The sequence below is a fragment of the Fundulus heteroclitus genome, chromosome 5, assembly GCF_011125445.2.
Source record: "Fundulus heteroclitus isolate FHET01 chromosome 5, MU-UCD_Fhet_4.1, whole genome shotgun sequence".
Taxonomy (NCBI): Eukaryota; Metazoa; Chordata; class Actinopteri; order Cyprinodontiformes; family Fundulidae; genus Fundulus; species Fundulus heteroclitus.
Window position 1 is genome coordinate 28,470,086 of NC_046365.1, and position 23,169 is coordinate 28,493,254.

The following is a 23,169-nucleotide window of genomic DNA, read 5'->3' on the forward strand; positions in this document are numbered from 1 at the left end:
TCGTTTACATACTGGCTTTGATGGAGTGCAGCGTTCACACGAGATAACCAGGTGTCAGCACATGGGGGGGCCTCGCATGTGAAGCTTGCTTTGAGCCAATTCTATGTTGGAATAGTTCTGAGAAGCAAGATGACTTGGCAAAAACCCAAGCGGTATGCGTTTGAATCTGCCAAGGTTTGCTCTCCGTCTGTATGAAAGGGTGGAGTCTCATGGAATATTTAAAGAGGTTTTACAAACTGAGTTCTTAGGTTGTGGCTGTTTTATGTCTACAACAATGATTTTACTTAAATATCCTCAACTACCTATATGAGAGTGGAGAGAATTAATTATTTGTTAGATTTAGGATCACACTAAATTTGCTCTTTAAAAAGGAGTGTAGTCACAATAAAAGGAATATATTTTGACCACAAAAGAAAAAAAAAATACATTCATATTCAAATTAAACCATATATGCCAAGCGTTTGTCCTGATAGTGCTAGTGTGACAACAATTTGGGCAGGCAGGACTCAAATGACAACCTATAGTTTCCAAAATTCAGTGGTTTAATAACAGTCCAATGGTCAGAACTCATGGAATCAGTCAAGATGGCAGAGGTATCAGTCTAGAAAGCGTGCGGAAAAAGGCTGGAATGCTTGCTGGTGGAAACAAAGACAAACTGGCATGGCAGGAAGGCAACAGACTGATTAAATTCACACAGGATGAGGTGATTATTGTGAGCAGGTGTGATCAATCAGGCTGGCTGGGAAGTGCAGGCAGCAGAGGTGAGGCAAATCAAAGCTGCCACGTCACAGTTAGTCCCTTTTGAGCCTTAAAAGAACTTTGCACCGGGTGCGATCAGCAGAAACAAACATTTTTATGCCATCTGCCAGCAGTACCATGGAACTATCAGAAGGCAAGATTGTCACAGCTCCTTTAAGAGCCAACAGTCCTGCAACGCCTCGCAGTAAAGTGACAGCTCTTCATGGTCGAAGACCTGCGGGATTAGGGTTACTTAATCTTTCTTTTCGCACCTCCACTGGACGTTGCTGACTTGCTCGGCTCCATTCCCATTCTCCATACTGCAAGCACAATGTCGTACTTCCGGTCATGTGTTCTTCTTTTTGGAAATGTAGATAGACAAACACACTTTGTTTACTGACAAATAAAGCAAAAGCAAAGTGTGAAACACAGAAATAATATAGAAATAATAATTCAATTGGAAAACCTTTGTATGCAACAAGAGTGAGCTACTGGCGCAAAAATTGGTAAAGTCATAGAATGTGACTAGACCCCTTTTAAAATTTGTAATTTATAACATCGGAATAACCATTCAACCTCAGCAGCAATTTTGGATTATGTTTGTACTTGAAGGTTACATTTTTTGACTTCCCAATAGGAATTACAAGAAGAATACCCTCTAAAGTTGAAATTCCATCAGAACAAGTCACAGAAGCCCCAAATTCAAAATGAAAGGCGTATATACCTTTTGGTTCGCTCTTCTAACATTTTGCATCCCATTAAACCAGTATCCCACATGGTGCTGTAAAATATCAATTTGTGAGCATATTCTTTTTTTTAATTGAATGCATAAACTGGAGAATGTACCAATATCTTTATCATGTTGATTTTCTAATAGCAGCTTTCATCAAAAGAATCAGCAAAGCCATCAGGTTTTTCATTGTGCTTAACTTGGGTGTGAAATTATTGCCAGAGCCACTCTGAAACTTCTGAGACGAGTCAAATGCACCATGGATGGGACCCTGATCATATATGGGTGATAACTAGTGAGAGCTATGAGTTTTTTGTTGATCCCTGTCAGTTTTTAAAAGCCATTTATTTTTGTGTTTCTTTGTGTCAGTGTAATGTGGAAAGTGTCAAAACACCACACTGCACATCATACTCCCCCCAAAAAAGAAAATGCAGGCCCATTAAGATACCTATCCCTGCCCCTTTATATGGTAATAGGAGTCCCTGACAAAACTCAGCTGCCAAAAAAAGTTGCAACTCTAGTATGGATGAATATGACAACCACATTTAATGGGGGACACAGGGCTTACTGGATAGAATCTAATGTTTTTTCATCTTTTTCTATGATGTTCACAGTGAGAGAGATGGAGAAGCAGCAGTGGCTCCATGTGTTTCCACACAACTCCAGTCATTTTAGTGCCCCAGGTGAGATTAGGATTTTTAAATTTACCTGTTGCAATACTGTAAAAGCAAGACATGCAGCTGCAGCCTGTGTTCAACAAAAGAAATTATTTAGGTGAGTATGTGAATATATTTAAATACAAGATACAAGAGGCTGCATGTTTGGCTAAAACACAGGCTACAGTAATATGGAGTAATTGTTTGGCAACCTTCGAAGCTTTAATAGAGCTAGCCTAATAAATCTGAACCTCAACAGAGAGCAGACAGACCTGCATCATTTAGTCTCCTTCAAATATTGAGCATAATTAACCACAGAAGGAGATCTCCCTACCAAACAACATTTAGAGCACCATGTTCCTCATTTTCTGAGAAACATATTATGGTGGTGGTGGGGGAGGGGGATGCTTTTCAATATTTAATACAAAATGTTATGATATTCTGGTAATACAGCTCATTTTGTTAATGATATTTAATATTTACTTTAGGAAAAGAGGTCAGGTGGAAAACCTCATCTTGAGCTCCTTTATAATTATTTAAATGAGGGATACAGTTTTCCAATTTTCTGCATCAAAGTAGCAAATAAGTTAAATTAACTGACAAAAACACTAAGCAGACACATTTTATCCAAGGTAATTAACAGTTAAAAACAAAATGTTTGGCTTTTTATGCAGCAGCTGTGTGCAAAAAATACATAATATTATGCCTGATATGAAGTAAATAGATATGAGTTAAAAAAAAAAAAACAACAACAACAGAATTTATATCCTCTTTCTGGCCTATTCTTAGAGGAAATGCTGTCCAAAAATCATTTGGTAGGTAAATTAATTTAAGACTGTTTTAACAGTTTACTGCTGCTCCAAGTGTAGTGAATTAGTTCTTGTAAAATCTACAAATCATGTTAACTGCATCTTAAATGCACAACACAATCCACCTGCTAATCTTAATTAGCATTTACACACAATTTTTAAAAAGATAAAACATTTCTTTACATTTTTCACCGTAAACCCACTCACCGCTGTTTTTCTTGTTTGAGGAGCCCTGGATGAAACGCTGACAGAATCTATCTGGGGTTTAATCTGGATTTGATTTCCTCTTCGTTACACAAACAAGGACCAGCTTTGGTAAATCCAGTGTTTCCTCTGAACCCCTTCCATCCGACTGCTCACTTCTGAAGGCTACGAGGTCGTCCGGTAGAGGAGGTGAAATGTTCACTGTTTTTAAGAAAAGGTTGTGAACTGTAAACAGTTCCAGAAGCTTATTAACTTCTCACGCTTTAAATTGCTCGTGTTTGAATTGGGCCGTTTCCAGCTGGTATCGTGTGTGGAGATCCACAGACCACCAGAATACAAGGACTTTTTTGTGACTTCTCCAAATCCTTGGCTGACCTAATGCCAAAATACGACAGGATTTTAATTGTGGGGGGTTTTAAAAATCATGTCTGTTGCCATGACAATCCGTTGGCTCAGAGTTTTTAAATCTCATTGAGTCTTTCGAGTTGTGCAGAGTGTGGCAGATCCCACTCACCAGCTGGGACACACATTAGGCTTCTTTTTATCATATGGTTCAGACATTTCTAAATTGAAAATTTGGTTTGCAGTATTTTCAGATCACAAGCCTGTTTCATTTGACATTTCTCTAGTCTTTGAGTTTAAAGCTTGTGCTCCAGCCTAATGTTGTAAGACTTTTAACTCTTCCACTGCAGCTTTCTTTTCCTCTGCTTTTATCAACAATACTGGCTGTGACTCTGGGACATCTGTGTGTCCAACCACAAATGAGCTGCTCTAACAGTTTGAGGAGACCTGTAATAAGGCCCTGGACACAATTTCCCCATTTAAAACCGGGTGACTAAAATGTATACCATAGCCTTAGTTAAATTAAACCACCAGAAAAGTCAGATGACTGTCCAGGAGAGCAGAATGAAAGTGGAAAAAGGACAAATGGCATATTTCTTTTGACTTGTTAAAATTTGTTGGAACGGTGACCAAAGCACACTGAAAATTGAGAAAAACAGATATATATCTATAGCCTCAAATTGTCCCAATCCATATGTTCTGTTCAAAACCATCAGCTATGTTTAAAATTTTCCTCAGTCTACAAACCTGAAAGACTCTGACGTTTGTAACAATTGTCTTCTCCTCCTGGCTGATATGGTTCAGTACACCAGGCCATTGATATCAGTTTCTGCATGCGATCCATCTATCTTTGTGGCCTGCCCGGCTCGACTCTTCAATCAATTTGAGCAGATTTCACTTTCATTTTTAAACAAAGTAGTTGACCAAATGAAACCTTCAGGTTCTCCCTCTGATACAATTCCTGCATCTTTTTAAACTGCTGTTCCCTTTAATTGCACCCTTAGTCCTTACCATCATAAACAGCAGTATTGTGTATGGAGTGGTTCCTAATGTTTTCAAGAATGCTACTGCATTGATTGTTGAATGCTGATAAAAAAAAAAAAAAAAAAAAACCTGACCTGGACCCCTCAGTGTACTCAAATGTTTTGACCATTTTAAAATATCCAATTTGTTTTCAAAGTATTTGAGTTTAAAAAAAAAAAAAAAATCTAATTAAATGTCTTATTGAACACAAATTCAACTTTTACTTTTCATTAGTGCAAGCGGGGCTACTGTGAGAGTGGCCATTAGCCCATTTCAGTCCAGGCACAGTTTGTTCTATTCAGTTACTGTGCAAAAGGAACGGGACAGTGTGCACAGTCTAATTTTGCTCTTTTGTCACACCTAAATGGTTGAGAATAACCAGAGTAAATAGCAAATGCAGTTTTCAAATTATGACTTTGTTTATAAAAAAACAAAAACATGGTATCTAAACCAACCTGGCACTGTTAAAATCAAATTAAAATCACCCTGTTAGGGCTGGGTGATATGACCTAAAAATTAAATTTCCAGTTTTATTATACCAAATTTGATTTATCAATTTTTTCTCACCTTCATTTCATAAAAACAAACTATAGTTTTTAAAAACTTGTTTTTTCTTAATGTTCTTGCCTGAGGGTTGACCTAATTCAAAGTGTAACTAAATACAAGCTATAAAACATGGTTATAAAACAAGATGGCAAGCACTGCCATGGTAAACAATAAAAAATGACACAATGTTTGCTGGTAGATGTTTTCAACATTTAACATTGCATGCTATCCCCAAAACAATTTCCTCTTTCTGGACTGACATAGTGATACTAAAGTTTCATGGATGCCCAAGGGGTGCATTGGCAAAATAATCTTAATTTTGCAAAAATGTAATCTTCATAAATTGTTAAATCAAATTAATATATAAAATCAAATTATCCCTGAGCCCTAGCCCCCATTCCTAAATCAAGAATGAACTGTGATTAACCCACATTTTGCAAGATTGGATTCAATTTCTCTAGCTACACCCAGGCCTGATGTAGATATGACCTGTATGATCAAGAAACATAAACCTGAAACACAAACCTGTTGACAACATGAAGTAGGCAAAAGCATATCTAAAAGCAGCACACCATGCCCTGATCTAAAGAAATGTAAGAACAGAGAAAATAAATACATTTTTAACATCTACAGTATATGTCTGAGAAGGGTTACAAAGTCATTTAATACTTTGAATGACTGATTGTGGTGTGAAGCGCTTTGGGGTCATCAGACTAGTTGAAGCGCTGTACAAGTACAAACCATTTACCATTTCACATAACTGGGAATTTTTGTTTTGTAGCCCCACAGAGTCAGAAGTAAGATACAGCACCACGTACCAGCCATGAGTCCACAAGCCCTGAGTGGGCAGGAAGGATTACTCATGAAATGAATATTAGAATTAATATAATGAAGAGTATGGTGCTGATCTGTACAAATAGTGCCCTGATTCGTTCGATGATTCAGCACTACATCCATGAAACTGAATTTATCAAATGCCTTTGTAAAAACGGGCAATTTAATTTGTGTAGAGAATTATGACGATTTTCAAAATGTGATTTAGTGAAGCAGAGCCAGTAGTGATGATGGGATCGCTCCTGTTAGTACGGAAGAAACAGGTGAGCTGTTGTAACAGAGTGTGTGAACAAACAAGCATTACTTCTAATGAAACTGTTTTCTATACCCCAACTGATTAAAAGTAAGTTAGTAAATACAAAAATCCCACAAGTGAAAGGGAATAGGATAAAATCTGAAATAAATCTACATGTATTTTTATTATTATTATTAATAATAATAATAATAATAATAATAATAATAATAATAATAATAGGTTGATATCTTAATTCTGAGGCATGAAACCTGAGGACTGAAAATGAGTCCCACCCTAGCCCTGCATGAGATATGCAGGGCTAGGGTGAAGGAACGAAATTTCAAATAAGAGGCTTCTTCTCTGCATCGAAAGAAGTGAGTTAAGGTGGTTCAGGCATCTGATCAGGATGACCCCTAGGTGTGTTCCTGTGGAGGTTTTCCGGGAACGTGTCACTGGGAGGCGAAAACCCACAACTCGCTGGAGGGACTATATATCCACCCTGTTTAGTGTGCAGGTGACTTAAGACCCCCAAAAATTATTATGTGGAGGATGTTACTGGGGAGAGCGACGTCTGAGTTTCCCTCCTGGACCTGCTGCCCCCAGGTGCTGATTTCAGGTAAGCAGAAGACAATTGCTTGCTGTAACGAAGGGAGGATGGATGGATCTGTCTAACTTAAGCAGTCAGGTGGAGAGCCTGCTAATGAGGTGTAATCAAAATGTTCATAAAGGTCAAAAATGCTCATGATGCGATCAATAGATCAAACTGATTCAGTCTTTTGAGCATCAAACATTGTGAATATCTGGGAAAACCAGACAACCAATGACAACCCTGACCGACATCACTCAACATTGAAACGTGGACATTGTTCATTCTTTTGTAAAGTAGTTGACTGTTATTATCCGCTAACATAGCATTAAATCCCACTGATAGGAACAGTTTGAGTTGTTTTATACTACTCAGGTCAGCTAGAACAGAGACTGTATGCTTTCACCACTTCAATGACTTATAATTTCTTAAAAGCTCATAGTTCTATAACATCTCACCTCTACAGGTAAGACAATATTTAATGATAACTTCACATAACTCAATGCTAAAAAACAATCAAAACCAACCCATTTTCTTTCATTCATGGACAAAATGACATAAACATTATGTACCTTCTTAAACTCTTAAACTGAATTGATGAATTAAAAAAGAAAATTCCTAGTTGACTCTCAGTGGACACTATTTATTTATTTATTTTTTTAAATTTAATTGGACAAGACACACTGTGCCCTGACAAATACGTATATATGGGTTAGAAATCTATGTCAAAACAACATTATGAAAGAACATCAGGAGTCAGACGCGGTTGAAAAGCTATTCCATTTTTATGACACAAGATTGACATTTAAGAAAACAAAAAAAAAAAAAACACAACATGCATTTTGGTAAACTAAAATTGGGTGGAGATGGTGGAGAAAGGCAAAAAGGCAACACACAATTTAGAATACATGAATACACAATTTCTTTTTGGTGACCTTTGAATGATAGTGACATTTTATTCTAATACATAAATTCATAAATTACAATCTTCTCTCTTTATATTGCCTATCTCTATGAAACTCATACATCTAACTGTACAGCATCGCATTGCACCATATTGCATATCTCAAATAGAGGCGGGGTAGTCATTTAATACACCATCTCCCTTACAGAAGGGAGATAATATGATTGGGTTATCTTAACGACGGCGATGAAGACAAAGTAGGGATCATTAACACTGAGATTTCTTCTGTCTTGTTTGAAACAAGTAGAAAGAAATCCTGCACAGTGTTGACATCAACATCTTGGTAGAGAGGATGCGGCTGTTTGTGTGATATTCAAGACGCTTTTTGTGTGCATTAGTCCACCTGAGGTCTACCTTTTTTGAATATTTTGTACTGTAACATAAAATGTATTTTATGATGATCACCTTTCGTCAACACATCAAGTCCTCAAAAAAACATACAACATCAATTTAATCAACATTGCTTGCCAACTGATTCCTAAAAACATGCTACACTCAAGCAGACCTGGGTCAAATAACTGGGTTTCGTTTTTTTTGTTGTTGTTTTTTTTAAATCGCCAAACCACACAGGTTTTGAAAGACAAAGTCAGAATTCTTGCTCAAGTATCAGTTATTATTATTTTTTATACATATATATATTTTGGTTGGATATCTTGGCAAAGGTTGTGAATGAGTGTGTTTTATTTTGTACAAGAATTATACAACCCTAGGATTATCATGATAGGACAGGTGGAGAAAAAAAACGTAACCATAGGACTGCTTTTTCCATAGTCATTTGTGTTGGATGTGTGCCACTAAAACAATGAGTAGTACGTTTCCATGTCAATAACCTAGCTACTAGCCCTGCCAAAACGGCTTTGGATCAATTTGCCTCCATTCCAAGTCATTGTGTCATTCCATACCCACAAGTTGTCACTCAATACACATAAACTGAACAAGTATCTAAGCTGTGTGCATCGAATTGCTTATTTTAGTCATTGAGGGTTTGGATGAATAATGGAAGTAATTATAAAATGTGTTTAATTTGTTCTTATTTTCCATTTTTACTTCGCACCCCATGTCCACTGTTTTCAGTTTCCATTTCAGTTCCATATTTAGGCCAATGGAACAGAGATTATGATAAACAATATATGAAATAAATACCTTTCGAGTGACCTCCTGCTAATATATATGGAAGGATTTGCAACACATTTCCTTAAAAAACACTGTAGATTACATAAAATTACTTTTTTTAATGCCTAAAGGTTACTCAATATATTTCCTTTTAAACATTTAGGATATGTCTGCGCTATACAAACATGTTTATTAAATCTTTTGCACAAACTCATTCTCAGTTGATGGGATTTCACCTCCCTAATTCTGTCTATTTTAAGCTACTTTCAGAATTAGCTGTGTTTAGGGCTGTCAATTTTATACAACTTAGCTGTAGCTGGCCACACCCCCCAACTCAATGTTTATGTTTGCACTTTGTGCTGTTGTGCATCTGTTTGCAGCTATTTTCACATGTATATCTTTGACCCTGAGTCAGACCAAGAAGCTGGTTGAGCCTCCTGCACAACCAGTAAAGATGCAGCAAGCAGTTTTCTGGTCAGTAAGTAAGTAGCCTATTCCTACAGGGCTACCTGTTCCAGAGCTACATTGAAATTCACGTTTCTGCAGTATTAAACTATCATGTTATACATTCTCTAATGCATAGAAATATCTGTCTGTTTTATGTTTTGATAACGTGTGGGTTTGTGGAAGATACTTTTAGGAGGTATTTTGGTTGTTTTAGGTTTGACAAAAATGAGAAAAAAAAAATTGTGCTTGCATCCCTATGGGATTTTCAATGTAATGCTGTTTTCAGACTAAACGTGATCTGAGCATCAAAAAGGCAACCAATGCCTTAACTTGGATGCTCTGGGCAAAGTTCAGACAGACTGGTCTGACGCTCATTGGGAGGAGCTGCTCTGTTCTTCTCCTCACATGTGAGGAAACATAGCTAATTTAGATTAGACTAGTTTGTTCTTTTTTCTTCCACTTTTCATTGCTGGTCATTGTGTGTAACTGTGTGTTTGCCACTGTCACACCCCATTGTGGGACAATAAAATAAAACTTATCAATATTTACTGTGTTAAAAGATTTGATAACTTAGCATAGATCCCAACTTCATCACTAATCCTCCTCCAGGCAAGGTCCTTTACTGTCTCTGTAGTGATAGCTCAACTGACTGTTAGATAATAGGATGGGCACAAACAACAAAGATGAGTTTGTCCTCCATTGTCGACTTCCCGGCTTTTCCCAGCTTGTTTTCCAGACATCAACCAAACATTTAGCCTACGTATTGCTAAAAAACAGTTGGATGTTTTTGTTAGTGCTTGGACAGTTTCTAGAAACAGTGGAGATCCAAATGGAAGTACATAATAGGTACCCATTAAACTGTATTGGGCTGGAGCAGACCTTGTGTAAACTGGAGGTGAGGCCATCAGTGATTCAAACTTTATCTTAGTAAGTGGTGTGAGCACACCACTTACACACAAATATGCTCTTGTTGCACTGTTTTTCCTTCCTCACTTCTCACTACCATCAAATATGCCCCCATATTTATTATAAGCATTAACATTTGTGTCTCTGTTAAACCAGCTGCTAATGCTAAAGCTTTACTAATGCTAAGACAGTAGTTCTGCTGTGTTTACAACATAGCTTGTTCTGTTAGAGAGGCAACACAACCAGTGCTCATAAACACATTCATATTTGGTATTTATTACTTAAATATTAGTAGTATTTGCTAGTAGTATTAAATGTACATGTGGGAATTAGAGGGGTTGTTAAATAGCACAGCAGCCGGCATTTTTTGTTTGGTCAGCTGAGCCGCCAGTACCAGATTTAACAACATGCCTGTCATCTATAGTTGCAATTTTATTGGTTTGTTGCAATTGGTAGTCCATTATTCCAATCATTCATTGTGATGGGTATATCACAACGTCAAGAATAGGTCGTCCAAAATGTTAATGATTTCTAATTCAGCTAATGATTATTGGAACATTTCATTAATTGAAATAATATTGTATTTTATCTCCTTCTTTGTATTCATAAGTGGTTGTTCTACCACCTTGCAACCATTTTTCTATGTTAGCTTTTAAAGTTGATTTGGCACAATTCCCAATTTCTCAAAACAAACATTGGTTCTTAAACAGACAGTACTACTGAGCTCTGATGTCACTGCATCAGTTTGTTTGTTTCGTTTTATTCATATTTGTTTTGTACAATTCTTTCCCACAGTTTATTAGTTTTTCTTATTCTTTTCAGTTTACTTAGTAGTTTGACTGCATGTTACTATCCTAGTTAAAGAGTTTGTTAACTAAGTATTGTAATTTGAAGTACATACATTTTGCTAAATTGTTGTATTTTGAAGAGGAGTTGTTTTTGTTTATTCTATGCATAATGCTTACTGTTCAATGCCCAAATTCACTCCATCTAATAATTAATAAACTGCAAATGTCAATATTACACACTGGAGTGACCGTAGTACTTTTTCTTTACAGTAGACTTTGAATAGCTTCTAAAATTACATTTCTCTAAATCACTGCTCACCAATCCGCGTATGAAACTTCCCTAAGGCTGGCATGAACTGATGCATCATTGGTAACAAAGCAGACAGCTCCTTTCTGTACTTGGAAAAACCCAAATTGCAAAAGTATGAAAGAGCAAAGCCGGGAACTGTTGAGCAATCTGACAAAGCAGACTCAGAAAACCCCCCTAAAGCAAAGACAAAGGCTGTAACGGAGATGTTGCTGTGTTTTAGGTAAATTGGGCGTACTAGCTTAAATCCTTTCCCATTAGGTCTATCCAAATACATGCCACACCAAGTAAAAATAACCTCTTGCCTTCATGCAGACTGAAAAAGTGTTCAATATTCTGCTACGAAAGTTGTGAAATAACTTCTATGGAGAACTTACAATTTTTCTTTATATATATATATATATATATATATATATATATATATATATATATATATATATATATATATATATATATATATATATATATATATACATAAACAAAAGGTGTTATTTCACAATAGTATTTAGCCCAGGTCTGCCCACAGTACATTATAGCCCTTCATATGAAAAGTAAAAATGGTTCCCTCTTTTAAAGTAAACAACGCTTCCACCTACTCCTCACCTTCATTTTGAGCAGCATTCATGGATTCTTTCTTTTTACAGAGTCCCTTAATCAATTCTGAGATTTGCCAGGCTCCTGGCTTATCTCCTTCTATATGTGTCCACACTTTCTTATTCCCAGAGATGGAGACAGACGTGTCTTTAACAATAAATAATAACTATTTAAAAAATTAAATACAGTCTTTCTTAACCTACTAAATTCACTAAGGATTGGAAATAGGGGATGCTACTGTTATCTGTGGATATAAAAAAAAAAACTAAAAGACTAGCTGTACAAAGTTCAGTTCTTCCTCAAAAAGGATCTTCAGAGGTTGTCATCAGCCATGTAAGACTGTTTTGTTTTTGTATAAAGGCTGCGGGCACATGGGGTCAAGTAAGCCCTGTGTCCTGTAATTTAATATCACCTTAAGATTGTTTGTCAATCACAAAAAAGTTCAGGCCCGTTTTATCTAATTGCTTTTCTGAATGTCCTATTAGGATTATTAAGAAAAAAAAAAGCCTAAGACTGGCAAAGTTCAAAGCAAAATCATGGCTGTGCTAAAAGGTGAATCAGCTTGTAATTACTGTGGAAATCTGTCAAAATGTAACCATGTCCTTGACAAAAACGGGAAATCAGACATTCTTTAAGAGATTACTTATCCCAAGCAGTGGAATCTGAGGAGAAAAGGGATACAACAGACCACCGAATGAAGTGAAATAGTTTAAGAATTTTGTCACAGGGCACGTATTAAAAAGTCTCCTCGTATTCAGTTCAAACACCAGAAATGAAGATGATTTAACTGTTCCACAAAAGAACGGCAACGAGAGTTTCATCTTTTTTTCCTGCAACTTGTGTTGATATGCCGAGTGCTGCTCTTCATGCTGAGGCCTGTCACATTAGTGTCCTCTCGTGGACCTTTTTCCCTTCTCTCGGTCCAGGGGTTGGACAAGAAACCATAGGGATCTGTGGCACATAAGTGTCGGCCATCTTTACCTCGGGCGGATAGATTTGACTGATCTAGAGATCCCGTGCTGTTGCATTTCTTCATCATTGTGGGTGCCAGAGAGCCTGGGGTGAGCAGCGACGTAAGCGAGAGACTGTTCAGCGTTTCTGACAAGTGTTCACTGTAGAGGGCTTGGCGGCAGCCGTCCCGTCCTGTCCCTGTGCCCACCTCTTCATCTGAAGGGTCCATGGAGTCCTGTTGGGGGCAGCCAGTGCTACTGCTTCCACCGGCGCTGCTGCTCTGGCTCCTCTGTTTCCTTCGTGTCGCATGCAGAATAAGAGCAGAACTCTGTCTGTTCAGCGGCGATGACCCCTGGTCTGCTGTGGGCGTTTCTCGAGGATGCGATGCAAGGCCGGGGACAGGGCCCAGGAGAGGCACGGGAAGATCCAGATGTTGAGGTGGGCAGACGCCAAAGCGAAGTTCTTCATCTAGTGTCGCCTGCAGGCTGCCATCTGAACTGCCCGGGGCCAAGGACAAGTCACTGTGGGCTGGGTGCTGCACAAAGAGAATAATTATTTAATTTTCATTTCATTTTTTAATTTTGAAAAGTTAATGTATTTCAGTAATTCAAGTTAAAATGTGAAACCCATATTTAGATTCATTTCACACAATGACATTTTGTTGTGGCCTCCAGACTGTGGAATGCATTGCCTTTAGCAGTTGAAGACCCACTTGTTCCGACTGGATTTGAACTAATCCAATCTTTAACTAGCTTTATGCTATGACGTTGCATTTATGCTGTTTTATCTCTCTATCTTTTTGTTTTGTGTTGTTTATGGATGTTTTTATTGTGAAGCACTTTGTTGTTTTTATCCTGTGAAAGGTGCTATATGAATAAAGTTTACTTACTATTTTTATATGAATTTTTTTTTCTACAAATTTTTGATTGCCAATTGGAAGTCAATTAGATCACAGTGTACTGAATATCAGAATCTCATACTACAAAAGACAAATTTTTAAGAAGGATTTTGCAATAGAGGAATGCCGACTTCCTGAATAGCACATGCATTAACTACTACACTGACGAAATGTGGACTAGAGGAGATCAGCCTGTGTTACTGCTGAGGTGTAAAACAGAGCACAGGTTGCTCTGACTATGGCTTTCAGCTCAGCTGCATCATTGGATTCGGTGTCTCCATAGATTCTCTGGTGTTTTAGGTCAGGTGAGTTTACTGGCTAAGATGGGATTTCATGATCATTAAACCAGGTTTTGTCACTGGAATTGTGGACAAGTGCAAAGTCCTGATGAAAAACGAAATCAGCATCACCATACCCCTTGTCAGCATGCAGGACTCTATGGTCACACTGCAGGGAAATGCGACCCAAATCCGATCTTTTGCCTGCTCTGTTTATGGTAATAATTCAGATACAGAGCAGATATTTTTCAGACAGTCATGTCGCATTTCATCTGCTGCTTAAGTCCATGTCCTGGTTCTCACTATACATCCACACACAGCAGTAGCAGTTACTGCTCCACGAAGTTAATAGCGGTGCTGCTTTATTCTTACATTTCTTGTTCTTGCCATCATGTGGTCTTGATATTAAAAACTTCATAATAACACAGAGAGATGCCAGCTGGTATCCAGATTTTATTTTTTTCTGAACGAATGCTTTATTGAACACTTCCAGAAACAAATCTAGAACCAGTACATTGCATGGGTGCCCAAATCATTGCTGAATGTTTATTCTTTACTCTTGACCTAAGCCTATTTATAGTCTCTCTACTCTTCTTGTAGATCATATGATATCAAAATGAAATGCAAAATTAACTTTCATCTGTAAGGAGGATTTTTAGCTACTGAAAAACAATTTGGCCTCTTTTCTCCTTGCCCAGGGGAGTTGCTTCTGATATTGTTTCAGTTCAAGAGAGGCTTAACACCGGAAATGACACAGTTATAACCCATGTCTTGAAGCGCTGATTCCAAACGTAGTTTACCCCATGTGGATCTGTCACAAACTCTTGGACTTGTTGTTCAATGATAATTTAATTTATTTGAACTCACCTATAGGTTTCCAAGAATACAGTAATTATATATATATATATGAATGGAATCTAGTCAATTTCAATGACTGATCATGCTGCCACTCTCCTGTATGAGATCAAATTAATTCTCACCTATTTCGCTATTTTGGACCAGAATTAAACTGAAACGAGTGTCGTAAAAAGGCTAATAAGGTTGAGGAGGGAGACACAAAGAGAAATGTCACCAGGGAGGGAAAAACAAAGGAAACAGAAGAAAAGGACACATGAGAGACTGTAAGGAACCGCCGCCAAGAACAATAGTGTGCACAGCATCAGTATCAGGCTTGGGGCTGGTTAGGCTAATTAGGTGAGCACCCCGGAGCATTATTGTAGCAGCTGAGAATCACAGAGGCACTCAGGCACAAGCTAAACAAACTGAGCAGGTACACGAGGAGAGAAAAAAAAATCAGTTTCCATGGTTACAAAAAGAGCAAGAACTAAAAAAAAACCCTCATATGTCGATGTTTCATGCAGAATCTAACAACAGGGGTGTGTGGGTGGGTGGGGGGGTTAGTTTTACTATGGGTTAAGATTCTTAATAAATGTTGATGAGAAATGTTTATCATAAGAGACATGGTTATTGTCCGAATGACAGGTGAGGTGAATCTGTTTAAACTTTTTACATAAATCAGTTAATTGTTGATTTTAGACATCAGTTTTGTGTCAAATATATGTTCCATGTTAGTTACTGCAACTCTAATAAAGTACATATAATTTGGGATGTAAGGATCTTCCTAAGTGCTGTGTGTAGCAAAATAATGAGGGACATTACATAGTCAGGGGCATACATGCCTTTTCCAATTTATACATATGACAAATTCCAACTAGATGGATTTTCTATGTTTAATACAGAAAAACTGTCTCATTACCTGAGAGCTCAAAGGCCTGCTATTAGCTCCAGGAGAGCGTAGAGAGGCCCATGAGGCAGGGGAGGCCAACATGGAGGGGTCTATGTCTTTAGGGCTCATGCTGTCCGTATGACTGTCTGAATGTGCAGCAGCAGCTGGGTGAAAAAAGTCTGCCGGTAGCTGAAATATGGGTGAAGCGGCACCACCAGCCCTACTGCATCTTTTTTCATTGCCCTCTGTAAATAGAAGATGAGACTTTAGTAAATATTGGATATTAAAAAACACGTTAAAGTAGAAAAATATGTGAAAGTTAGTCCAATACAAATAAACATAAAATCAACCACATACATCAAATTAGGATGCCTGTAGAGATGGTGAAAATGATTTTGCCCTGTACACAGAAGTTTTTTTGTTTTTTAACTCTATTTGGAAACTGTTGCCATTTACTCAGTAACATGGTTTACTATATTTTTCTGAACATATGAAAAACACAGAGAAACCCCAGTTTTTGGATTCCAGGTGGCATGGGGCCCAGATACAGAAAAGACATGATTAAAGGGGACATGATTTCGGTGAAATAAACAAAGGGACTTACAAAACTGACCTGAAGAGAACAAAAGACAGAAGCTACATAAGGGGAACTGAAGAACCCAGCAAGTAACAATAAAAATCAGAGAGCTTAAATACTCAGGAGTAACGGATGACATAGAAATCCGGTAATCGGTGGATTACTGACCAACTGTGGGTGAGTAATGAACAGGGAAACTGAGGAAAGGAGACTAAAACTAAAAGATCTGAGCTAAGTACACCAACAGCAAGGTATCTCCCTTTCCAGCAACGGTTTTCAGTTTGTTTGGGAGGCATTTCACTGTGTTCGCAAGCTATATGAAACAAACAGCTCCTTCCAGTGAATTCAAGAACTGTCCTGGGGGTCTCTTTCCTGTGTGACAAAACTGTAAAAATCCAAAGAGAGAGTCCAGGTGGCATCTTTACGGCAGAGGCAGGCCATCTCAAGGCTCTTTCCCATTAACACCAATGTTCAAGCAGATAGCTACTGACAGTTACCTGCGATCCCAAAAGCAATGCTGGGAGATCCTCTAAGAAATAAGTTGTTACCGGGCCATCAATGACCACAACGGCTGGATTCCATGATGGTGAGTGTGTGACGTTAAACTATGAACAAAGATACCTTGATGTGTTGTATACTGCACCAAGACAATAACATAGCTAGTTAGCATCAATGCCAACTTCTTGCTCTGTATTTTTCACTCATTGTCTCTTACACAGCTTTTCACAAACTCCAGTATGAGGGCATGACAGAGGGGCATGAGAACATTCTCGTCTTTCTTTTGGGTCAGAAAATACAGCGCAGGTGTAACACAGTTTAAAAGGGTCGGTGTGGACATCGCATTCCCAGGGCACGCCCTCTCCTCAAGTTTAGTTTCAGAGTTAGAGCAACTGAAGGTGTAGAGGTGGATCTAAATATCTAGTTGGCACACTCAACCTCTCAAACTAGTCCCAGTTTCTTTCTTACCAGTGGGTAAGTGGGATTTTTAAGATTTAGGATTCCATGTGGATTTCTATATAGCATGGGTAAACTATTTAATGCAATAATTTGGATAAAAGGTGCAATATGACAGAAAGCTAAATGATTAAAACAACCTCTTCCTCCACTAAAGTACCTTTTTCATGTGCTGAGGTTTGCTGCTCTGGCGAAGGATATTCTAGAGGTGGATGGATGAACTCCACACACTGCTGAATAACTCCATCACTTCCTGAAGTAGAGGGAAAAGGTCTTCTGCAGCCTCCCTGTGTGAGCAGCTCCTCCGAACTGCGAGAGTCACTGCTGCCCCTCTGAAAACATGATTCGAAGATTACAAGAAAAAAAAGCAGAGAAATTAAAGAAGGCATGGGATAGAAGAATATGTGGAGAGAGTTGGCACTGGATTATCAGCGAAGCAGTAAACAAATCAGACTGAAGCCTTTCATTTCCTCTTACCGTAATGAAAATAAATGAAACAAAAGTGAAAAGAAATTTGTTTCCAATTTCAAAACGCTTGCTCATCATGCCCCCACCTTTATGCATCCCTGCAAGTCTGAATTGAAATGTCTTTCATTAGCAAAGTATAACAGCTTTCAAAGCATCAAATTGCTTAGTTGTTGTTGGCTGTACACAAGATCAAATGAACTGGGCCTCAGTACAGCTAAGATGAAACAGGCCAGGTGGAATGGACGCAAAGAGTTTGTGTGAAGATGGAAACATGAAATACACATTCTGTCTTACATATGGGCTCAGGGATACTGCAAACAAACCACAGCTCACACACAACAAAACACAGGGGATGATGTTTTTTAATCATTCACTGAAACATAAATGATAAATAAAGATGATTAGCAAATTATATTCTATCAGCAGGATTTGTAGCTATTTAAGACCAAAGAGCAGACCAGACTAGTCGGGATACAATTTAAGATAGAGTTACATTTTAAAACAAAATATTAACCTTTCATTTTCTAAAAATGGAAAAAAAGTTTGCAGCCTAGACCCCTTTGGAAACTCTGGTGGGAGAATCTGTCTGCAGGAAAACTGTAAAGGTACGTTCACACCAAAAAGCGAACAACACACATTTTTCTTGCCTGCCACTGACATTTTGCCTCTCTCTCGCAAAAAGAGAGAACCAATTTCCCCCCAGCTTGCTTCACTGCGTCATCAAATAGGAGGAGTAGTGTCTATCCACTTGCTGGTACCGCCTCTCTGTTCAACTCACCTTGGTGGATATGGATTTTACCGAGCGAGTCACGGTGCTGTACAGACAGGTGCTAGTCATATAATTAGAATATCATCAAAAATGTTTTGTTTTTTTCTGTAATTCCATTAAAAAAAACTGAAAGTTGTATATTATATTCATTCAATACACACAAACTAAATTATTTCAAGTGTTTATTTCTTTTAATTTTGATGATTATAACTGACAACTAATGGAAACTTCACTAACAAAGCAATTCTGAGTGCTACACTGCCAAACAGCACATATATATACCAATGTGTGTGTGTGTGTATATATATATATATATATATATATATATATATATATATATATATATATATATATATATATATATATATATATATCAAGACATATTAACACTAATCCATAGCCCAGGCTTAAATTCTATTGACAATCTGTGGAAAATCGTGAAAATCTATGTTCACAGACTCTATTCATCCAATCGGACTATGCTTGAACTATTTTGAAGTAGCATGGCCAATCATCTCAGTTTTCTTATTATACAAATTCAGTAACGCTATTCCCCTTAACAATTGAGACTTTAACTGCAATGGAATGTGGTTGTTGAAAGTGTTTACCCAGGAAGTTAAAAACAAACATGCCACACTTTTCAGAGTGTGGCATGTTACTTTGAAAAATGTGAAAACCGTATATCATCTTCCTTCCACTTCACAATCGTCCACTCATTTTGTTGGTTTATTATGTAAAATAATGCTAAAATACATTGAACTTTGTTTTTAAAGTGTAAAAGTGTGAACATTTTCAGAGGTATCGTATAAATGGTTTTGCAAGACACCAAATATCTGGCATAAAACTTTAATAAATTGACAATAGTAACTATCCGTCATGCATACATGTAAGTCTGATAAATGCTGGATTGTTTAAAAAAAGAAAGCAGAAAAATTTATATCATATACAAACTGTCCTATGCATGCTGAGCAGGAAACAATTGAGTGTAACCAGTGTAAAATGGCACAAGTGTGACAAGTGAGTTGGAAAGTCCTTGTTAAGCATGAGCGAGTGAGTCAGTATACACACCTGACTGTCTCTGACAAGCAGCTGGTAGCTGCTGTGTTCATCCAGGCTGAGGTCATCGGGTAACACTGGAGATGAGGATTTGTCTGACAGCTGTTCTGACATCAGCGATGCCTGCTCCACCTCCGCCAATCGAATCTGCATCACAAATACACAACAGTCAGTTGCGCTGGAGCAAAAATAAATCAGCAAACAAAAGGTGAAATAGTTTAGACAAAATCTGATTTTGAGTGAAGGAGATTGTAAAAGTTTGTTTGGTATTTTAACGCATGAATGCATTTATTTAGTTTCCAATATTTTGCAACAAAGACTGAACAACATTTTGTTTTATCAAGACCTATTTAACTGTAAACAGCTTTTTAAATGTGTTTAAAGACGCCCTAAAAGTTAATGCATTATTAGTTTGACTTTTAATTGACCCCTGTATCTGACAACAGACGGACAATTGGAATTATTTGAGTCCTGCACAAATTAAAAACTCACCCATGATATCAGAATCACCTCCCCGTCACACATCTAATCACACGTCAAGCTACAGTTTGTACACACTTCTATTTAGATTCGGGTAGATAGATATTTACTTTTGGAGATTCAGTATGATAGTTTACAGTGCCATCATAATATGATAAAAGATTATAAAAATCTGATAAGTCTCCAAGTTTGTTTGTTTGTTTTTGTTTGATTTTTATACAATTTATGTCAGACATACACAACATAGGGGTTTTTGTTGTGAGAAAATCGAACTGATTGTGCTGCGTTAGAAATATCAGCAATATTACATCGGATAATATTTCCACAGATTTAACTAGAAAATGTCTTTTTACATAGGTCCAAGTTAACTTTGCAAGATCATGCATAGAAGACCTGTTAGTTCATAACTGTCAAATACAACCTATTATGGAAAAGCACATTGAATAAAAGTGTCTCTAACTCATAAAGTGAAATAAACACCCAAATGTAGAAGTAATTATGTAGATAGCCTATTATGCAAGATAGCTGTATTAACAGCCCTTTGAATTGTGATGGAACGTGCTTACTGTAGCACACATTAACTCCTGAAGACAATAATGAATGTGAAGCTATGGAGAGTGAAAATTATAACCAGACATTTGTGGCACACATGACCATAATATACTGAAGAAATGTCAGACTAGGCCTATCAGCTATGAGCTCTGCCCTACAGCATATAAATATTCGTATCATCAAAGGTATCAAAAATTTACATTTATATTCCAATTTTATAGTGAAATAAATATTACAGTAAGAATGACTGGAAACAATACAATAGAAAGAGCACAATTTATGAAACCCTAAGGGAAGGAAAACTGATTTTGTATGGTGGAAATTTACATATCCTACACATTATCGTCTTGATACAACTTGTATTGTTCAATGAGATTGAACTGTTAACCTTCTTGTTGTGAAACACTATAATTATACAACTGAAAAACTATTTTAACGGTATTTTCCCTTGACTGCAGGTCACATTTTCCTTTTTTTTAAACAAAGGGATGATTATTGAACATAAACCCACTTAATCATAAACCTAAACTCTTTAGATACTAATATTACTATTTTTAATAGTCTCCACTGATTTAAACCATGGGTAAAGACTATATATAAATATTTAAATCACTGCTGTTGGTTCTTGCATAAAATAACTTTCTCTCTGGAGGTATGAACAAAGGTATGTGCAAAAAACACCTTGAACATCAAGGTACCCAGCTGATATAGATCAAATTTATCAAATTATCAAATTTCTAAGAAATTCCTGTCCCCTTTTTTTTTTCCAGTGCCTTTTTTTATAAGCAAGTTTAGTCCCAATTGTTGGCCCTTATTTTTTTTTCTCGTTACCAAGTTATCACAAAAGAAACATCTCATAATAAATAAATTGTTGCAAAACATACTGATGCCATTGATTACAGATGTGCCCCTAAACTCTTGAATGTTCAAGAGATTCCAGAACATAATTTCACTAAAAACTCTCTCTAAACAGGTTCTCTGGCTGAAACACTGCTGAAACAAATATGTTGAAGCTTGTTCAGAGTTTGCTATGGAACAATTAAAGAAACCAGTGAAATACCAGGAGAATATAATTTGGTCATATAAGATCAACGTTCAATACTTGGTGTTTTTGCACAAAACATGTATGTAGGAAGATCAACCCAAAAGAACGACAACAACAGAAAAGCTATCCAATGGTGTGAGGCTGTTTTTCTTTGAAGTATCTCTCACAAATAACCACAGAAACTCTTCACTGGTTTTAGGAAAGCTGCTAAAAGGTCCCACTCCAGCAGCTTGCACCCAGTTAAAAATATATGCAAAGAACTGACGTTCAAGTTGCATAAAGTAGGCCCTGAGAGTTTGTGTATAAGAATGGGTTAAACTCACACCTGAGTAGTGCATCAGATGAGCTGCTTGAAACAAGAATCGTTTTGAGGTTACTTCCAGATTTCTCACAAAGGGAGTAAACCCTCTGTGCCACTATAATTTGTTACATATAACCTAATTCATAGACAAATGTACAGTGAGTTCATTGTATACATGGATTGGCCTTGGTTATCACTGACACCTGGCAACTGGTGGGAATTTCATATCAATAGGGCAATTAAAATCATATTTACTAGGAAAAATGTAAAAGAGGACCTTTACACATTGCTTTGGACTTAATTTATCATTAATTTACCTCCACAGCCCATTTTTTTTTTTACCTCTGTTCAACGGTGCTTCTGAAAGCACCTTGTTTTGGCCTTGTCTCTTTAAACGCAAAAGAGGCACTTCACATCCCAAACCCCCCTCCATGTCTCAGCACATTCCACTCCAATACTTTTTGTAGTATGCTTGGGGGCAGTGTAACGAATTGTATGGGTTAATACACCCAACAACCGACCACTTTGATTTTTTTCAATTGTAGCTTCGGCAACCTTGAGCTCGAACTATAAAATCGAGGAAGCATCCTGGATGGGAAGTCTTCAGCTTCAGAATGGTAGTCCAGTTATTTTATTTTTTAACCTTTATATATATATATATATATATATATATATATATATATATATATATATATATATATATATATATATATATATATATATATAGACCTGCTATTTATAAACACATAATAAATCTACCATCTCTGTCATTCTCAGGGTCAACAAAATGAGTTAGTTATAGCAGATAGAGTAAAGGAGAGAATGTGTTTGTTCAGTATATCCCACACTCACCTCTTCTGGGTGACTCTTGCAGTCCTTGCAGACTGGAGAAGAGCAGTAGTGGTGAAAAACTGACCCAGAGAGGTTGTCAATCATGTCCCCTTCCAATGAGTCTTTAATCAGCAGAGACACACTGTCCAGCCACTGGCTCTCCTGCAGGACACATGAACAAACAAAGCATTTGCACCACTGTAGTTTCTGAAATATCACTGTTGATTTACTACAATCTTTATCCTACTTCATAAAATTAAGATTTCATTAAACATTCATTATCAGTAGTAAATAGTGAACATTAAATCTACAACTGTTAAATGTCAATAAAAGCTAACTTAACCATAGGTTTATTCCAACATCTGATCATATGTTCAAGACATCCCTACAGTCTAAAATTCTGCAAACAGTGTCATGCAACAGATGTGAAAAAACTAAAATGTCAGCTATTCTTTCTACCA

At 37.1% G+C, this 23,169-nt stretch overlaps 1 protein-coding gene and 1 long non-coding RNA gene across 2 annotated transcripts in view; both read right to left on the minus strand.

Annotated features, from left to right (window-relative positions):
• Positions 1-424: 424 nt before the first annotated feature.
• Positions 425-3,257, minus strand: LOC110369498. Its single transcript, XR_002429126.2, has 3 exons — positions 3,141-3,257; positions 2,177-2,215; positions 425-1,096 (listed from the first exon to the last, which is right to left on the minus strand). It is a non-coding gene; the product is annotated as an uncharacterized LOC110369498 (long non-coding RNA).
• Positions 3,258-11,665: 8,408 nt separating this feature from the next.
• Positions 11,666-23,169, minus strand: part of LOC105937061 (voltage-dependent T-type calcium channel subunit alpha-1I) — a gene marked incomplete in the record, with an annotated part of 287,706 nt that continues 276,202 nt past the window's right edge. Inside the window, 5 exon segments of the mRNA XM_036137349.1 lie at positions 11,666-13,308; positions 15,706-15,920; positions 17,367-17,538; positions 19,512-19,646; positions 22,730-22,870. Coding sequence (XP_035993242.1) covers positions 12,640-13,308; positions 15,706-15,920; positions 17,367-17,538; positions 19,512-19,646; positions 22,730-22,870 — 1,332 coding nt within the window.